Genomic DNA, 17,356 nt, shown 5'->3' with positions numbered 1-17,356 from the left:
TGTCCTGTTGCCGGAAACCAAGAGCGGCTGCTTCCGTCGTTTGCCTCGGAGCCCGCCCCAAAGGCTCATGGGAAGGCCGGGATCTGAACCCGACTGCGCAGTCGCAGCCAGCAGAGCCGGGGTAGCGGTCTTTAAGCCGGTGGGTCGACTGCGCGTGCGCGCCTCAAGGTTCGCGACTGGGTCTGGGGAAGACTGTATCCCAGAATGGGACCTAGGGACCATCCAAGCCAGGATCGCCAGAGCTGGAAGCCCCTTCCCGGTTTCCCTCCGTTTTCACACCCTCAATTTCGGATATTCACTGGATCACGGACTCTCCCTGGGCAGCGCCCACCTCTCCAGTAGGCGTCCTCCTAGTGTACTGCCTGGGGTCGTGGCTCCATCAGGTGTTAAACGACTTAGCATGTTCTCCTCCAGAGACCCCCAGCTCCACAGTCCAGCTTCCTTCCAACTCCTACATCTAGTATTGTCTGCCAACGCTGCCTTGCCACGCTCCTTGGATTGGGTTTTTTAACCTGAGCTCTGTGACTGCCCCGGAGGTCGAGTTGAGCTTCTGTGTATCTGTAAACCCCCTGAAATTGAATGCAAAATTTGGCACATCCGTATGTGTGTGAGCTTTTCTTTTCTTTTGAGGAGACTGTAACTTGTAGTTACTTAAGTGTAAAAGCTCAGTTCACACAATTCCTCCTGACACCCCCACTTGCCAGTTGCTCGATCTGCCAGCCCATCTGTTAGCGTGTGATTATGCGCCCTCTTAAAGGCCCGCCCCCTCCCGCACAGGACTGGGCGTTCCCAAAGGCGGAAGGCATTCTGTCCTGTTCACTCTTGAATTTCCAGGACCCAGCATTGGTAGGCGTTGCAGCTGTTGCTCTTGGGAGATGCCCCACTCACTCCTCTGGGCAGAGATACAGCCCTTTGTACTGGGCGGGGGACCGTCGGAACAGCCAGAGTTCCTGGGGGATGTGAGCACAAGCCAAGCGTGCTGCATACCCACCTGTCACTGCCTGCTCCCAACCCACAACCACTTCCCACCACCGCCAGAAATCCCACACTGTATTTTCCACAAAGCATTTAATTTTTCTCTCAGGGACTCAACTCTTGGTCTGGATTTGGGGCGAAGTGCTGGTCAGCCTGGCTGCCAGTGGGTTCCATCTTTGGAGGACTCTGAGAAGAGGGCTCCATTCTCGCCCCCACTGACCTGTGGCTCCTTCAAGATGAAGACACAGATAGAGACCACTGGGCTCTGCAACTCCTCACCCCCATAACCAAGGAGACCAGGGCTGTAGGGGGGGCAAGGCCTTCATCACCAATGTCGGTGGTTTAAAATGTGGCTCTTACACTCTGAGACCCTGAGCGGGAGACTACCCCCGCCCCCCAAGCCTGATAACCTCTGCTCTGCACCAAGTTGTTCTGAAGTGTAAGCGTTCTGTGGGGAAATAACCTTGGCCCTTCCTTTCTCAGGTGATGTTGAGGACAGGGCCTGGGGACGGCCCTGCTGACTGCGAAAGCTAGACTGAGTCCTTCTGGCCAGGGAGTGGACAGGGCAGGACGGAAGTCTAAATTCAGGGTGGACCCATGCGGCTGCGGGGGAGGCCCCTGGGCAGGCGGCAGCTGAGTGAGACCCCGCGGGGCAGGCGGCAGCTGAGCAAGACCCCGTGGGGCAGGGTGCTGGTGGCCTATCTCCCCACAGCTGGGCCTCACCTGTGCCTCCTGGGGGCGCCCTCCATGTCCCTCTTGCCCGCCTTGGCCAGCAGCTGCTCCTCATCCAGTCCCAGTGCCGACAGCACCTGGGAGAAGCGCCGGGTCACGTTGAGCCGGGCGTTGGCCTGAGGAGAAAGCAGAGGGGTCCCCTCTCTCACCTGGGCTGCCCCGAGCACACAGTGAGGCTCTGATTACTGAGGGGGTCCCAGGGCTTTTCAAGGGTCCAAACTGAGGGGGCCCCTCCCGCCTCATCTCCCTACCCTCTCGGCCGGTGAGAAGCTCTGCTCTCAGGGAGCCCACACACTTGCCCAGGTGCCAGCCTCACCTGCATGGCCTGCTGGAACAGGTAGGGCCGGGCCTGCACCCGATGCTGGATGCCTTGCAGCTCTGCCTGGTACTCAACAAAGCGCTGTCGCTCCTGGCGCCTGAAGGAAGATGGGCCTCTGGGCAGCTGACCGTGGACTCGCACCATCCCCACTGATGAGCCCTCACTAAGGACTTCCTGTTTGTCCTCCCGCCCTTAGCTTTACAAAGTCATTTCATTTCCGTCTTCGGCTGGGATTCCCCCTGACGTGAATGGAGTGAGAATCATCTGCCACCGTTTTGTCCATAACACGCCTGAGGCTCAGGAGGGACAAGGGACTTGAGGTTGCACAGTTGGGAAGTGAGGGGCTGAGCACGGAGCCTGGGTTGGCAGACCGTGCCAGGCTCGCCCATCCTCCCAGCCATCCCTGAGGAAGAGGGGCCAGCACTGGCTTCTGAGCAGCTGGACGTCTGTGTGCACAGCCCTGCCTTCCCCGCGTCCACCCCTGCACCCTCTCTGCCTGTGAGGAGAAGCTGTGACTGTTGGCTGTGGCTTTGGGCAAGATCACGCTCTGGACCCTGGGTTCAGTACAAGCTTGCCAGAATTCTCTGTGCTTCTTGTAAGCCAATAGTTTAGAAAATGGGACAGTGGAACTAAAGAAATGTATTGCAAATGAAGAATTGATGCTTTTGAACTGTGGTGCTGGGGAAGACTCTTGAGAGTCCCTTGAACAGCAAGGAGATCAAACCAATCAATCCTAAAGGAAGTCAACCCTGAATATTCACTGGAAGGACTGATGCTGAAGCTGAAGCTCCAATACTTTGGCCACCTGATGTGAAGAGCCAACTCATTGGAAAAGACCCTGATGTTGGGGAAGATTGAGGGCAGAAGGAGGAGGGAACAACAGAGGATGAGATGGTTGGATGGCATCGCCCACCCAATGGATATGAGTTGAGCAGACTCCAGAAGATAGTGAAGGACAAAGGAGCCTGGAGTACTGCAGTCCATGAGGTTGCAAAGAGTCGGACACAACTTAGCGAGTGAAAATCAACAACAAACTGCAAGAGAAAGAACACATCCCAGAAAGATCCAGATTCCACTGGAGAAGCACGATCCCATTTACAAAAACGCAGTTGGTGCACTTGTCAGAAATCTGTCGGCTCTACAAGCTGCGAGTCCTGGCCGTGAGTGAGAAGGGTCCTCTGACCGCGTCACACGCGGGACCAGGCATCCTTCTGCCGAGCACACAAGAGAGGCCGAGGGTTGTGGCAGCAGCACTCAGAGACAGGGCAGGAGGGGAGAGGCATACAAGACTCAGCCTCTGCTGGGAGCCTCTGGCAAATGTGCGGGGCCCCACGGGAAAGCACACTGGCTTGCTGGGCCAGGACCCTTGGCTATGCGCCAGGTAAAGAAACTTCCTCCATTCAAGAAAAAGATGGACTTGAAAACCATGACCGGAAACAGAAGTCACTGCGAAGAAGAGTCTTCAATATTCAAGGGGGGATTTTACAGCAGTTTCAAGGAGCAGAGGTGGGGGAAGCCTGAGCTATATCTCTGTCTTGCCCGTGATGTCGCGTACACTTTTCCTGTGTGGTTCTTGAGGCTATTTCTGTTAGAATTGAAAGGAAACTCATGTCTTGGAGCTCTAAGTGAGAAAGGAAGTCGTGTTAGTGGGCTTTTGCCCTATTATCTCAGAATAAAAGGAAAGTTTGGAGCTTCCCTGCTACAGGGCAATGCCTTTTGTGCCCTCCCTCCTAGGAAGAGCAGAATCTTGCATGCAGCACAGAGCTAAGGTCAAGGGCTGGAAGCACTGAGACACCCTCCATGGGAAATATCTGCTCCCAAGTAGAAAATGAAAGGATTGTGTTTGGAACACTCATCTCACTGACCCCTGCCACTGGAGTGGGAGACTTCCTCTTCCTGCCTTGTGAGAAAAAAAAGGTGAACTTGAAGTCCAGCAGGGAGAAGGCATCTCCTGGTTCACTGATCAAGGATTTCCTCATTGGCAAAGTTGGGGGTGATATGGCTGAGCCTCAAAGAGTAGGTGATCGGAGCCCCACTGGATCCTCAGTGGCCCCATCGCAGGGTAGAAACCCCCTGGTCTCTGAGCAGTACCCCACTCCCCTTGACCTAGTGCTTCTCCCCAGATGGAAGGGCTGCCTTGGTGCCAGCTGCACCCTAGAGGTGCTCAGTGTCAGTGGCATCAGTGATCATATTTCTTTGAGTTATCTGGTTCACCAGCTTGGGCTTTGCGGGGAAGATCCTGGTATACTATATCTGGAGACTGGGCATTTGGGCCCTTCATGGTGGCCAAATGGCTGCCTGGGTTGGAATCCCAGCACTGATGCTCACCTGTGACTTTTGACAAATTATTTAAGCTCTTGGAGCTTCCTTCATCTGTAAAATTATGGGAGTGGTGATAATACCTATTCTTATGAGTCCAAAAAAGATTTGCTTTTAAATCTTAATTTGCTTTTTTATGATCAAAACATAAGAAGAAAATGAAATGGATGACTCTGCCCCTGACCACGAACAACTGTCTCCAGGACTCAGACCATAGGCGCTATTCACATTCTCCACCAACTATCTCTGTAATACATGAATTTTTATAGTATGCACACCTGGCATCTGAAATCAGAAAACAAGATTTGAAAGTGTGATGATGCATGTAGAACAATTCAAACTTGAGCCTTTGACAGCTGTTGGGATGGTTATTATTAGCCAGGTGACCTTGAGAATTCCCTGGCTATCCAGTTGTTACGCTGTCCAGCTGTCCACGCTTCCACTGCAGGGACCTGGGTTCAATCCCTGGCCAGGGAACTAAGATCCCGCATACCACAAGGTGAAGCCAAAAAATAAATAAATAACAGGGTGACCTTGTCCCAGCCCCTTTTCCTCCTGGGCTTCAGTGTCTTCATCTGTAAAGTGGCCCAACCTGCCTGCCTGGCAGGGAGGATGGTCCTGGGGGCTCAGCCCCATGGGTGGGTTGAGGACAGGGTCTCCTTGGTCCTTCTGTCTGACACTTAGCACCACCTCCCTGCGCTCTCCCCTCCAGGCCCCCCACAACCCTGGGTTTCCTACCTCAGCTCCTCCAGCTTGCGCTGGGCAGCCCCTGGCCCCCGGCTCCCTCTGGGTGCGTAGGCTGCCAGGCAGCGAGCCACCTGATGCTGTACTCGCTGCTCCCGGGCCCGCCGCACCTCGGCCTGCTGCTGCTCCTCCCGCTGCTGCAGCTCCCAGGCCCGCAGCAGGTTTCTTGGGTGAGGGGAGAGGAAAAGCAGAGGGGTAGGAGAAGTCTGCAGGGAACAGGAGCCTCGTGGAGGCCCAGGGGTAGATAGGGGCCTACGTGGACCTAGAAGGAGAGATTTCCACAGTCCAGAGAGCCAGGGGCCTAGGGAATGGGGTTTGTCATGGAAGTCGAATTGGATGGAGGCTGCCTCTGGGAGCTCAGCCCTCGGGCCCAGCTCAGGCCTTTCTCAACTCTTCCTGGAAGCCTTCTGCCTATTCCAGCCAGTGGTGTGCCCCAACTCTGACCGTCTTCAGCCTTGTGGAGCTTGGCACACATACCCGTGACCTCACCTTCCCCTTGCAAAGCAGCTTTCCTTGACAGAAGGGCCCAGATCTTTCTTTCTCTCACCCCACATCTAGTAGGAGCTAGAGTAACGCCTGTTGGTTTGAGGGACAGACAGATGAATGAATGGGAAAGAGAAAGAAACGGTGAGAGGATCCGTGCGTGTAATGAATGAATGGTGTGGATGGTTGAATAAACAGAACCTAATCCACCTGAAACACCCTTCCCCCAGGTCTGATGATCAGTTCTTCTTGCCAATCAGGTCTTTGCTCAAAGGTCAGAGAAAGTGAGACCTTAGCACCCCATCTACCTCCCAGAGATTTTCCATCTCTAGCTCTACGTTTTGTTCATTTCTTTATTGATTATCCTTCTTTCCAAGTAAAATGTAAGCCTCATGAGAGCAGGATTCCTTGTCTGTCCTCTTCACCGCCAGTGTATCCCAAGCACATACAACAGTGCCTAACATAGATGGAAACTCAATTTGGGTGAGTTCATGCATAATTGTTGTCACGGAAACTCAATATGGGTGAGTTCATGCATAATTGTTGTCATTCTCTCCCTGAGTTGTGTCTGACTGTTTGTGACCCCTTGGACTGCAGCACACCGGGCTCTTCTGTCCTTCACTATCTTCAGATTTTTTGCAAATTCATGTCCATTGAGAAGTGACACCACCATCTAACCATCTCATCTTCTGCTGCCCACTTCTCCTTTTGCCTTCAATCTTTCCTAGCATCAGGGTCTTTTCCAATGAATTGGTTCTTTGCATCAAGTGGCCAGAATATTGGAGTTTCAGATTCAACATCAGTCCTTCCAGTAAAGACCATGAATCATAGTCAGATAGAAAGATGGAGAGGTAGACAAACAGAAGGGTAAATGCAAACATACACTCAGCACAGGTTTATTGAGCACCAACTCTGTGCAGACCCTTTTAGGGCACCAGATGGGGGCTGTTATCAAAAAGATCCGGCAACTTCCCTGGAGGAGCCTTCACATTGTGCAAAGGGATAGACAGATAGCCCAGCACCTTCCCAAGGGATCTGGGCTTTGTCCTTGGGGTGCTGGGGAGCATGGGAAGATCTCGAGCAGAGATGACAGGGGGAGACTCATAGGGTGCTATCAGAATGCTGAATGGATCTCACCCCACACTTCTAACTGGTCACCAAGGCCCACTAAGCCAGCCTCCAAATATCCTTTCAGATAAAACATCCTCTCTTCACTCACATGACCACCTGGTTCAAGCCTTTGCCTAGATATTGCCAGCAGCTCCCACCCCGTTCTTCCCTCCTGCTCCCACTGTCTCTGTTCAAGCCCCAAGGATAGTAACGATCTAACTCTTCTGCCATTGTCCCTTTTTCCCCCATCTGTCTCCTTTTCCAGCTGACTTTGAGCTTCTTAGGGATGAAACCAAGTCTTTTTACCTTTATATCCTGAGTACCCGTGAGCAGATACCCGAGGTATGTTGCATTAATCACTTAACTAATAGATTAATGAATGGGTAGAAGTGAGTGAGAAGTGTCTTATGTCGATAAACAGCTGGCCAAGGGGATGGATGGATGGATGGATGGATGGATGGATGACTGGATGATCAGAAGGACTAGTGAGTGGATAAATGAAGGGATGAATGAGAGGATGAATGGATGAGTGTCTCTTGGAGAACTAGCTCCTTCTCTAGTCCCTGTGCTTCGCTCCCACCCTCCTTCTTCTCCACCTCACCTGGTGGCCTCCTGTCGTTTGTGGAAGGTGCGGTTAGGGAAGTTTGCAAACAGAAAAGTCTCATCATCTCCCAAGGGGTGGGCCTTCCTGCTCCAGTTGGAGGCCTGAACAGCAGCCCGCAAAGACTTCCAGGGCTGTTTCTCGGGGCCTGTCCACAGAGTGACAAGTCAGGGACTATTGATCCTCCTGTCCCCTTGGGCAATCCCTCCCCGCACCTGAAGCCCAGCCTGGCCGTGTCTGAACACCTGGCCCAGGTCACTGGCTCCGGCCCCTCTCCACGCTGTGTGACTTTGTGGGGAACCTGGGCTTTGAACCCCAGGACTCACCACAGTCCAACTCCTGCTGCAGCTTCCTCTGCAGCTTCTCCAGGTCCCACGGCCCCTCCAGCTCCTTGGCCCTTGGCTTCCTCCTCTGTGGTTCTCGGAGGTTGGTGGAGCTGGAAACACTCTCCAGGCGCCGCACTTCACTCTCTTCCCAGGCCTCCTCACCAGAATTCCGCCCCTTTCTTCGAGAACTGGTCCTCCTTCTCCAGGGGGCCCGGTGTTCCCCGTCCTCGGCCTCCTCTGTGGCCTCTGAAAACTGCTCCTCCTCCAAGATCAACCCCCTCCTGGGGAGCTGGGGCAGTTCCCCTGGAATCAGACCCCTCTCAGCTTCCTCGGCTCCCAGGCCTTCCGGCTCAGACTCCTCGGGCTCCAACCCGGACCCTGAGGACTTCCTGGGCGACTGCAAGCCTCCCTCCCCGGACGGCTCCAGCTCCTGGCTGGTCCCCCTGCCCGGAGGGATGGAGGTGCAGCTGCAGGCCCTGAGCTGCTGTCTCCTCTCCAGGTTCGGCTCCTCTGTCTTCCAGCAGAAGCTGTGGGCCTCCGGGAGGGCGGGCGTGGACTTGCGCCGGGACTTGTGGTGATGGACCGCCAGGGGCAAGGGCAGGGCCTGGTGGCCAGGGGCCAAGACAGAGCTCGGCTGATGCAGGGCCCGGCCATCTGTGGTGAAGCTCTCCCAGGCCCACTGGAAGGGGAAGGAGGGTTTCCGAGGAGAAGAGGGGACGACACTGAGGAGGGAGAGGGCAGGGGGCAGGGGTCAGGGCCCAAACTCTGGCCCCCAGCGGGGCCTGGCCCCCTGCATCCCTCTCGGCCCTCCACAGCCACTTACTCCTCAGCTTCTGCAGAGCTTTGCCCTTTCTTGTTCCGGCCTCTGAGCCTCCGGTCCTTCTTTGGTGTCTGCCCCGCGCTCCGAGACCTCTGCTTCTGGGCATGGATAACACCATCACCGCTCCCAAGACTCCTCTGGGCGAAGGTAGGAGAGGAGGCCTAGCTCTGAGCCAGTCGCCCAGGGGACAGTCCTATGCAGCCCTGCTGTTACCCCGGGAACTGACAGATCACGGGAACTGACAGATCACGACCTGAATTATTAATATTAAAATAGCAACAGTGGGTTTCTCTGGCAGTCTAGCGGTTAAGAGTCCGCTTGCCAGTGCAGGGAACCCGGCTTTGAGCCCTGATCCGGGAACATCCCACGTGCTGCAGAGCCACTGTACCTGTGGGCCACAACTAAGGAGCCTGCGCTCTGCAGCCCATGAGCCGCAACTTCTGAGCCCGCACGGCGCAACTACTGGTGCTTGAACACCTGGAGCCTGTGCTGCGCAACCAGAGAAGCCTCTGCGATAAGAAGCCCGAGCTCCACAAGGAAGAGCAGCCCCTGCTCACTGTACCTAGAGAAAGTCCACCTGCAGCAACAAAGACCCAGAGCAGCCAAAAATAAGTAAATAAATCTTAAAAAGCAACAGTGCTATTCACTGAGCACCTGCTGCATGCCCAGGACTTTCTTGCATTAACTCACTTAACCTTCCTTCCCAAGGACCCTATGGGGCTTCCCAGGGGGCTCTAGTCATCAAGAATCTACCTGCCAATGCAGGAAACGCAAGAGGTGTGGGTTTGATCCCTGGGTCGGGAAGATGCCCTGGAGAAGGAAATGCCAACCCGCTCCAGTATGATTGCCTGGAAAATTCCACAGACAGAGGAGCCTGGCAGGCTACGGTCCATGGGGCCTCAGAGAGTCAGGCTTGACTGAGCCATTGAAGTCACACAGGCCCGCACGCACACACACAAGCACACACACACACACAAGGATGCTATGAGGTCCCTGCTCACTCTCACCCACATCATGCAGATGAGAACACTGAGGCTCAGAGAGGTGAAGTCCCTTGACTAAAGTCACACAGCCGGGAAGCAGAGCCAGGAGCTAACGTGTGGACTGTCCTAGAGCCCAGATTTGCCCCCTTTGCTCTGGGCTGCCTCTGGGCCCTGGACAGCTCTTCTCAGTGCCCCAGAGGGCTCTGGCCTTGCAAAGCCAAGGAGGGAAAAGCTCATCATTTTTCCTGAAACCCAAATCCTCCCAATTTGCCAAAACTGCCCCATCAGAAACCTGAGAGTCATAACTAGGCATCATCCTCCCCTTCACCCCACGTCCCTGCCCGTCTCAGACCTCCCTGACTCTCTCCTGGGCCTTGGCTCCAATCTTGTGGCCTCCCTCAACCTTGACCTCCCACCCCAGAGAGCCAGCCTGCCTCTGGGCGGTTGGCAGTCCCCCCGCGGGGCCCCCCTCTCACCTGCTCAGCGTAAGGGGTGCTTGAGAGAAGCTTGAGCAGACCTGTGGCGGTCCCCGGAGTCTGCTGCCGTTTGTCATGCCCAGGTCTCCCGGAAGAAGTCCTGACCAACTGTTGGTGGGCGTTTAGCATATTGGTTTCTTGCCCCATCCCCCACCCCCATCTGCCAACCTTAGAACTGCCCAGCCCACCATCTCTATGGCAACCAGTCCTCAGCCTGTCTCAAGGGCTCTGGCAAAAGCAGACCAGGAAGGCTCTAGGTAAGGCCAGCTTCCTTCCAGAGGGGAGAGTTCGGCAGGACGCTGAGGAAGAGTCCAGGCCCGGGAGTCCAGAAATCAGGCCAAGTCCTGCCTCTGCAGGGCTCCCTATGGTCTCGGTATAATCCCCCTACCCTTGCTCAGCCTGTATTTCTCCATCTCTCAAAGGAATCTCCGGACTCTCCATCCCAAAGGGTCTTCACACCCTGTGAAGAAGCAGATAGTACCTGCCGCGTCCCTCTCCCTCTATCTGCCTCCTGGTTTAAAAAAAAAAAAAAAAGGTATCTATCTCATTATAATTAAAAATAAAAAAATCTTTTGGCCATGCCGCATGTGGGATCATAATTCCTCTACCAAGAATTGACTTCCCTGGTGGTTCAGATGGTAAAGAATCCGCCTGCAATGCAGGAGGCCTGGGTTCAATCCCTGAGTTGGAAAGATCCCCGGGAGAAGGGAATGGCTACTCACTCCAGTATTCTTGCCTGGGAAATCCCATGGACAGAGGAGCCTGGAGGGCTACAGTCCATGGGGCCGCAGAGTCAGACACGACCAAGTGACTAACATGTTCACTTTCTTCAAAGATCGAACCTGTCTGTACCCCCTGCATGGGAGCACAGAGCCTTAACCACTGGGCAGACAGGAAAGTGCCCTCATTGTAATTTTAACTGAGTTGTGCTGATTACTTCTTTGACCCGCTCTTCATTACTTTTTTGCCTCTGGGCTCATCTTGTGAGCTGTTTGTTTCTGTTCATGGCCGCGTATTATGCTTCTGGGCTTTTCTTTTTTAACTTGTGCAGGAGCTCTGTATTCACTAGATTGCAACCAGCTGTCTGTCAATATTATCTGAGGGCCTTTGTGGAACAGAAATCCTTAATTTTTTTCATTTTTTAAATTGAAAATTCAATTTAAAAGTTACATTGTAATTCAACTTAAATTTTCAGTTGAATTACAGTGTGTTAATTACTGCTGTACAGCTAAGCGACTCAGTTTTACATGTGTATATCTGTCCTCTTTCATATTCTTTTCCATTATGGTTTACCACAGGACTTTGAATATAGTTTCCTGTGCTACATAGTAGGAGCTTGTTGCTTATACATTCTATACATACCAGTTTGCATCCGTTAATCCTAAACTTCCAATCCAACCCTTTCCCACCCTCCTCCCCCTTGGCAACAAGCAGTCTGTTCTCTGCGTCCCTGATTCGGAGAAATCCTGAATTTTGATGTAGTCAGATCCATAAAGGTTTTGCATGAGGGTTTGCCTTTTGAATGTCTTAAGTCCTTACCCTACTCCGAGGTGGGGCCTTCTCCTATATTTTATTCTGCTGCTGCTGCTAAGTCGCTTCAGTCGTGTCCGACTCTGTGCGACCCCGTAGACGGCAGCCCACCAGACTTCCCTGCCCCTGGGATTCTCCAGGCAAGAACACTGGAGTGGGTTGCCATTTCCTTCTCCAATGCATGAAAGTGAAAAGTGAAAGTGAAGTCGTTCAGTCGTACCTGACTCTTAGCGACCCCATGGACTGCAGCCTACCAGGCTCCTCTGTCCATGGATTTTCCAGGCAAGAGTACTGGAGTGGGGTGCCATTGCCTTCTCTGATATTTTATTCTAGTAGATCATAATTTAGCTTCCAGGTTCAGATTGAAATGCTCTACACTTTTCCTTTTCTGATACTGTCCTTATCTGGTTTGGGAGTCATATAAGAAAGTGGGCAGCCTCTTCTCATTCTCTGTTTTCTGGAACAACTAGTATAAGATAAGGACCATCTGTTCCCCTTCCACTGGGACTCTTCTGCACTGGAGTCTTAGATTATAATTTTCTTTACTGGTTACTGATCTATTTTTTCTTAAAAGGCCTTTACGTTAAGTTTTAATTTTTACTGACATACAATCATTTGTAATATTCTTTGATATTTTGACATTTTAAATTTCTGTGGGGGCTCAGAGGTCGGATCATGTAGGGCCCAGTGGCTGTGGGAAGGTCTTGGGATTTGCCCTAAACATGATGGAAAGGGTGAAAGGATATTGTTATAGAAGAACCCATTTTGCCAACACAAAACTCCCAGTCTGCTTCAAGATTATGAAGGGTTGGAAGGTGGATTCTAAAAAGGGAATTCTGTGATGAGATTGGGGCTGGGGCTGGGGGCTGCTTTCAAGTCCTAAATCTGGGGAATTTGAGATGGGCTCCCTGAGATCCTGGCAAGCCCGTGGGTCAAGTGTACAGGAGGCTTTCAGAAAGACTTCAGAGCCATGATCAGAATGGCCAGCACTCTGAGGAAACACGGCACAGGAAGTCAAGACTTCATCTGGGGGCAGAGACAGGTTTCCTTATGGATTTCACAGGGACATTGGGAGATAAATATTATCTTTTATTATACCCCATGCATCTCATTTGGTCAGGGAGAAGAGGTGGTGGGCTTCTCTGGTACCACTAGTGGTAAAGAATCCACCTCCCAGTGCAGGAGATGCAAGAGACACAGGTTCGATCCCCGGGTCAGGAAGACCCCCTGGACTAGAAAGGAAATGACAACCCACTCCAGTATTCTTGCCTGGAATATTCCATGGACAGAGGAGCCTGGCGGGCTGCAGTTCATGGGGTCGCCAGGAGTCAGACATGACTGAGCACACAGGTGGCAGAGGAGGTGAGAGGAGCTGACTCAGGGTTTTGTGTGTTTTTTTCACATTTTTATGTATTTATTGAATTTAATTTATTTGGCTGTCCCAGGTCTTAGTCTCGGTACATGAGATCTTTGGCTTTGGCCGCGGCACGCGGGCTCTTTAGTTGAGGTATACAGACTTTTAGTTGCACGATCTAATTCCCTGGCCGGGGATCGAACCCGGGCCCCCTGTGTTGGACTACCAGGAAAGTCACCCTGATTGAGGTTTTTAAAATCCCCCTTTGGCTGCTGTGTAGAGACTAGCCTGGAGGCCCAGGGTGGAAAGAGGGACTGTTGTCCAGGAGAGGGACAGGAGGACTTGGGCCACAGAGGCAGAGAGAGGAAAGAAGAGGAGAGGTCTGGATATTGAGCCTGGGCCCGCCACCATTCAGAGATCAGGGGAAGATAGGGAAACACAGCCATGGACATAGGACAAGAGAGGCTGGTAGGGAGGAAGTCAGCCCAGAGAGGGAGGGCTCCCAGCCAAGTGAAGTAAGTGTTTCAGAAATGAGTGGGTGATCAGCTCTGACAAGAGGCACTGAGAGGTCAAGGCAAGGCTGACTGAGTGAACTAAATTTGGCAACCTCACTTGTTCCCTAGGCCCAACTCCAAAAACCAGACATACAAGGTGCATTACAGACATTGGCTATTTAAATGTGGCTGAAATTGGCCTCAGAAAAATATTCTTTCCCCTGAGAAACTTGTACCCTTTGTTATCTCTGGAAGAGGGAAGCTGAGTTATTACATCTCCCTTTTTGCTTTGGCTCCCTGGAAGCTCAAAGCCAAATTTGATCTGCAGATAATAGAATGCTTTATACGCGCATGCTAAGTCACTTCAGTCGAGTCTAACTCCTCGTGACCCTATGGACTGTAGCCCCCCAGGCTCCTCTGTCCATGGGGATTCTCCAGGCAAGAATTTTGGAGTGGGTGGTGATTCCCTCCTTCAGGGGATCTTCCTGACCCGGGGATCGGATTAGCGTCTCTTTCGTCTTCTGCACTGGTACGTGAGTTCTTTACCACTAGCACCGCCTGGGAAGCCCAAGTGTCTTATGGGCTTCACTTAACAATAGACCGGCATACTTATATCTTTATGTTCTTGCTCCAGAGCTTCACATTCTCTTTTCAACTATCTTCTCACATTCCTGAGTCTCCATTTTTGTTTTGAGATTTTATCTTCTTTGTTCTTACCAGAAGTTACCTCACTTATATTGGGAATGAGGCAGGTATGCAAATTAATTCTACCATTTAGCAAATATATGGAGATGCCTTATACTAGTTAAGTTTTTTGGTTTGCAACTGACAGAGCTAAATTAAGCCAAAAGGATAAAATAAGTAATTGGCTTATGTTACTAATGAATAAAAAGGGCCTGGCCTCATTTTTGCCTGGATTGAAAGATTTGAGCCCCTTTGCATGTGTGTGTGCGTGCGTCTGTGCGTGCGTGTGTGGTGTGTCTGTGTGTGCACGCATGCGTGTATGTGTGTGTCTTTCTCTTCCTCATTTCATCGTCATTTCTCTCTCTGTGTTGGCTTCATTTTCTCCAGTGGGAGTGTTGGCTGCAGGCAGCACCAGATTTCTGTCCTTGGCCCTTTGCCACCAGAGTAGCGAGAGGACTCTTCCCAAGTAGGATTCTGACATTTCCTGCCTTGAGTCTCATGGCCACCCCTGGACCAATCACAGGGACTTAGTGGGACAAGGACTGTGACCCGCTGTACCGTGGCACCTTCTGGGTGGAGTGGGAGGAGCAGTGTTCTAAGGATAGAAAACAGTATGGAGTTTCCTCCAAAAAATTAAAAATAGAACTACCATACAATCCTGCAATTTCACTCTTGGACCAATGAAAACTAAAACACTAATTCTAAGAGATATATGCAGCCCAGTGTTCAACACAGCACTATCTATAATTGCCAAGGTATGGAAGCAACCTAAGTGCCCATCGATAGATGAATGGATAAAGCAGATGTGATACGTAAATAGATATTGATAGATATTAGAGTATTTGCTAAGTCACTTCAGTTGTGTCCAGCTCTTTGCGACCCTATAGACTGTAGCCCACCAGGCTCCTCTGTCCATGGGACTCTCCAGGCAAGAATACTGGAGTGGGTTGCCATTTCCTTAGCCAGATATTAGATTATTACTCATCCATAAAAAAAAGAATGAAACCTTGCCATTTGTGACAAGATGGATGGAACAGAAAGGTATTATGCTAGTGAAATAAGTCAGACAAAGAAAGACAGATACCGTACATTTTACTTCATGAAATCTACAAAACAAAACTAATACAACGAAACAGAAATAGACTCACAGATAAAGAGAGCAAACTAGTGGTTGCCAGAAGAGAGGGGGGTGCGGGGATAGGCAGATAGAAGAGGATTAAGAAGTGTCAACTGGGCTTCCCAGGCGGCACAGTGGTAAAGAATCCCCCTGCCAGTGCAGGATACTCAAGAGATGCAGGCTCAGTCCCTGGGTCGGGAAGACCCCCTGGAGGAGGGCACAGCAACCCACTCCAGTATTCTTCCTGGAGAATCCCATAGATAGAGAAGGCTGGCAGGCTACAGTCCATAGGGTCACAAAAAGTTGGACACAACTGAAGCGACTGAGCACACATGCTTGCAAGAGGTATAAACAACCAGTTATATATGTATATGTATATATATATATGTACATACACACACACATATATATAAAGTTAATAAAAACCTTGGGACTTCCCTGGCTGTCCAGTGGTTAAGACTCCACATTTCCAATGCAGGGGGCACAGATTTGATCCCTGGGTGAGGAACTAAGATCCCACATACTGAGGCATGGCCAGTTAAAAAAAAGAAAGAAAGAAAGTCAACAAAATAAATGTCACAAGGATGTAATCTATAGCACAGGGAATATAATCAACAATATTATAAATAACTTAATATGGTAAGTATCTATAAAAATACCAAACCACTATGTTGTACATTTGAAACTAGTATAATATTGTAAGTCAACTATACTTCAAATTTTAAAAAGGGAAAATTTTAATTGCATTAATTTTTTAAAGGTTGGGGATGTGAGGTGAGGTGACTTGAAGGCAGAGGGTCAGGGCAAACCATAGTACAAAAACGTGCTTATCGTGTCTCTATAACAGACATCCTACAGATGCAGATATGAATAAGATGAGCCTCCCTGCCTTGAGACGGTCACAGAGCATGAGGGAGGTGAAACATGCACACACGGTTGTAATCCAAACCACCGGAACTTCGGAAGAGGGATGGGCAAAAGACGTGCGGAGTTCAAAGGAGAGAGGACTTCCGATTCTGGCCACAAACAAGTCAGGTGGATCCTTTGGCTGCAAACAACGAAGAAATTGGATTGTTCAATCGCTCAGTCATGTCCGACTCTTCATGACCCCGTGGACTATAGAATGCCAGGCTTCCCTGTCCTTACCATCTCCCAGAATTTGCTCAAATTCATGTCGATTGAGTCAGTGATACCATCCAACCATCTTATCCTCTGTTGCCCCCCTTCTCCTCTGCCCTCAGTCTTTCTCAGCATCAGGGTCTTTTCCAATGAGTATAAGAAACAACCCTGCTTTCAGATGTTAGGAAATTGGTAGCACAGGACTGTAATCCCTCAGAAAAGGGAATCAGGAATAATTCCCAGAGCTCACACAGGTCTAGAAATCTTTATAAGATTCTCTCTAGTTAGAGAGATTTCACTGAATACACAGAAAATTCAGTAGAGAACCCAGAAGAGCCATGTCTTAGAAGTGAGCCTAAATCAGCCCCTAATGAAGGCTACTCACCATTCAGGAGCTTGTAACAAATCTCAAAATGATCAGGCTAACCCAGGAGTAACAACCAAATCGCCAGGAAGAGTCCAACACTCTTTAAAGAAATTCAGTGAAATCCAGATCAATAATGTAAAATTCGCAATGCAATGTTTGGCATCCAATAAAAATTTAACAGATATACAAAGAAGAATACTCTGATTAATAACCAGGAGAAAATATCTGTCAATTAAAACAACCCAGAAGATGGCAATACTCTCCACACCAACTTAACTCAATCTCTATTGAAATCTCAGCTGCCTTTTACAGGAACTGACAAGCTGATCCTAAAATTTACATGCAAAGTCAAGGGGCCCAGAATAGCCAAACAATCTTGAAAAAGAACAAAGTTAGAAGACTTACATTTCCCGATTTGAAAACTTAGTGCAGGGACTTCCCTGGTGATCCAGTGGTTAAGATTCCACACTTCCATTTCACTAAGATCCCGCATGCTGCATGGCACAGCCAAAAAAAGAAAACTTAGTGCAAACCTATCTATATCCCAGCAATCTTGATTCCAGCTTGTGAGTCATCCAGCCTGACATTTTGCATGATGTACTCTGCATATAAGTTAAATAAACAGGGTGATAATATACAACCTTAACGTACTCTTTTCCCAATTTTGAACCAGTCCACTGTTCTATGTCTGGTTCTAACTGTTGCTTCTTATCCTGCATACAGGTTTCTCAGGAAACAGGTAAGGTGGCCTGGTATTCCCATCTCTTTAAGAATTTTCCACAGTTTGTTGTGATCCACAATGC

General features: G+C 50.5%; 1 protein-coding gene and 1 long non-coding RNA gene across 3 annotated transcripts; both read right to left on the bottom strand.

Annotated features, from left to right (window-relative positions):
• Nucleotides 1-56: 56 nt before the first annotated feature.
• TSGA10IP (testis specific 10 interacting protein) lies at nucleotides 57-10,380 on the bottom strand. 2 transcript variants are annotated; one of them, XM_059882839.1, is made up of 8 exons: nucleotides 9,889-10,375; nucleotides 8,433-8,566; nucleotides 7,610-8,331; nucleotides 7,284-7,431; nucleotides 5,084-5,254; nucleotides 2,024-2,123; nucleotides 1,699-1,823; nucleotides 57-569 (listed from the first exon to the last, which is right to left on the bottom strand). In XM_059882839.1, exons 1-8 carry the CDS (start codon nucleotides 10,033-10,035, stop codon nucleotides 458-460), a joined length of 1,659 nt encoding a protein of 552 aa, XP_059738822.1. In that variant the 5' UTR covers nucleotides 10,036-10,375; the 3' UTR covers nucleotides 57-457. The 2 variants fall into 2 exon arrangements, with proteins under 2 accessions (XP_059738822.1, NP_001091478.2); NM_001098009.2 differs by lacking the exon at nucleotides 57-569 and adding an exon at nucleotides 1,052-1,204 and having other exon boundaries at nucleotides 9,889-10,380.
• Nucleotides 10,381-15,780: 5,400 nt separating this feature from the next.
• Nucleotides 15,781-16,749, bottom strand: LOC104976284 (uncharacterized). The gene is made up of 2 exons (XR_001495461.2): nucleotides 16,572-16,749; nucleotides 15,781-16,115 (listed from the first exon to the last, which is right to left on the bottom strand). It is a non-coding gene; the product is annotated as an uncharacterized lncRNA (long non-coding RNA).
• Nucleotides 16,750-17,356: the final 607 nt, after the last annotated feature.

The sequence above is a fragment of the Bos taurus genome, chromosome 29 (genome assembly GCF_002263795.3).
Source record: "Bos taurus isolate L1 Dominette 01449 registration number 42190680 breed Hereford chromosome 29, ARS-UCD2.0, whole genome shotgun sequence".
NCBI lineage: Eukaryota > Metazoa > Chordata > Mammalia > Artiodactyla > Bovidae > Bos > Bos taurus.
Note: the sequence above shows the minus strand (reverse complement) of the source record. Positions and strands in the feature narration are given on the sequence as shown.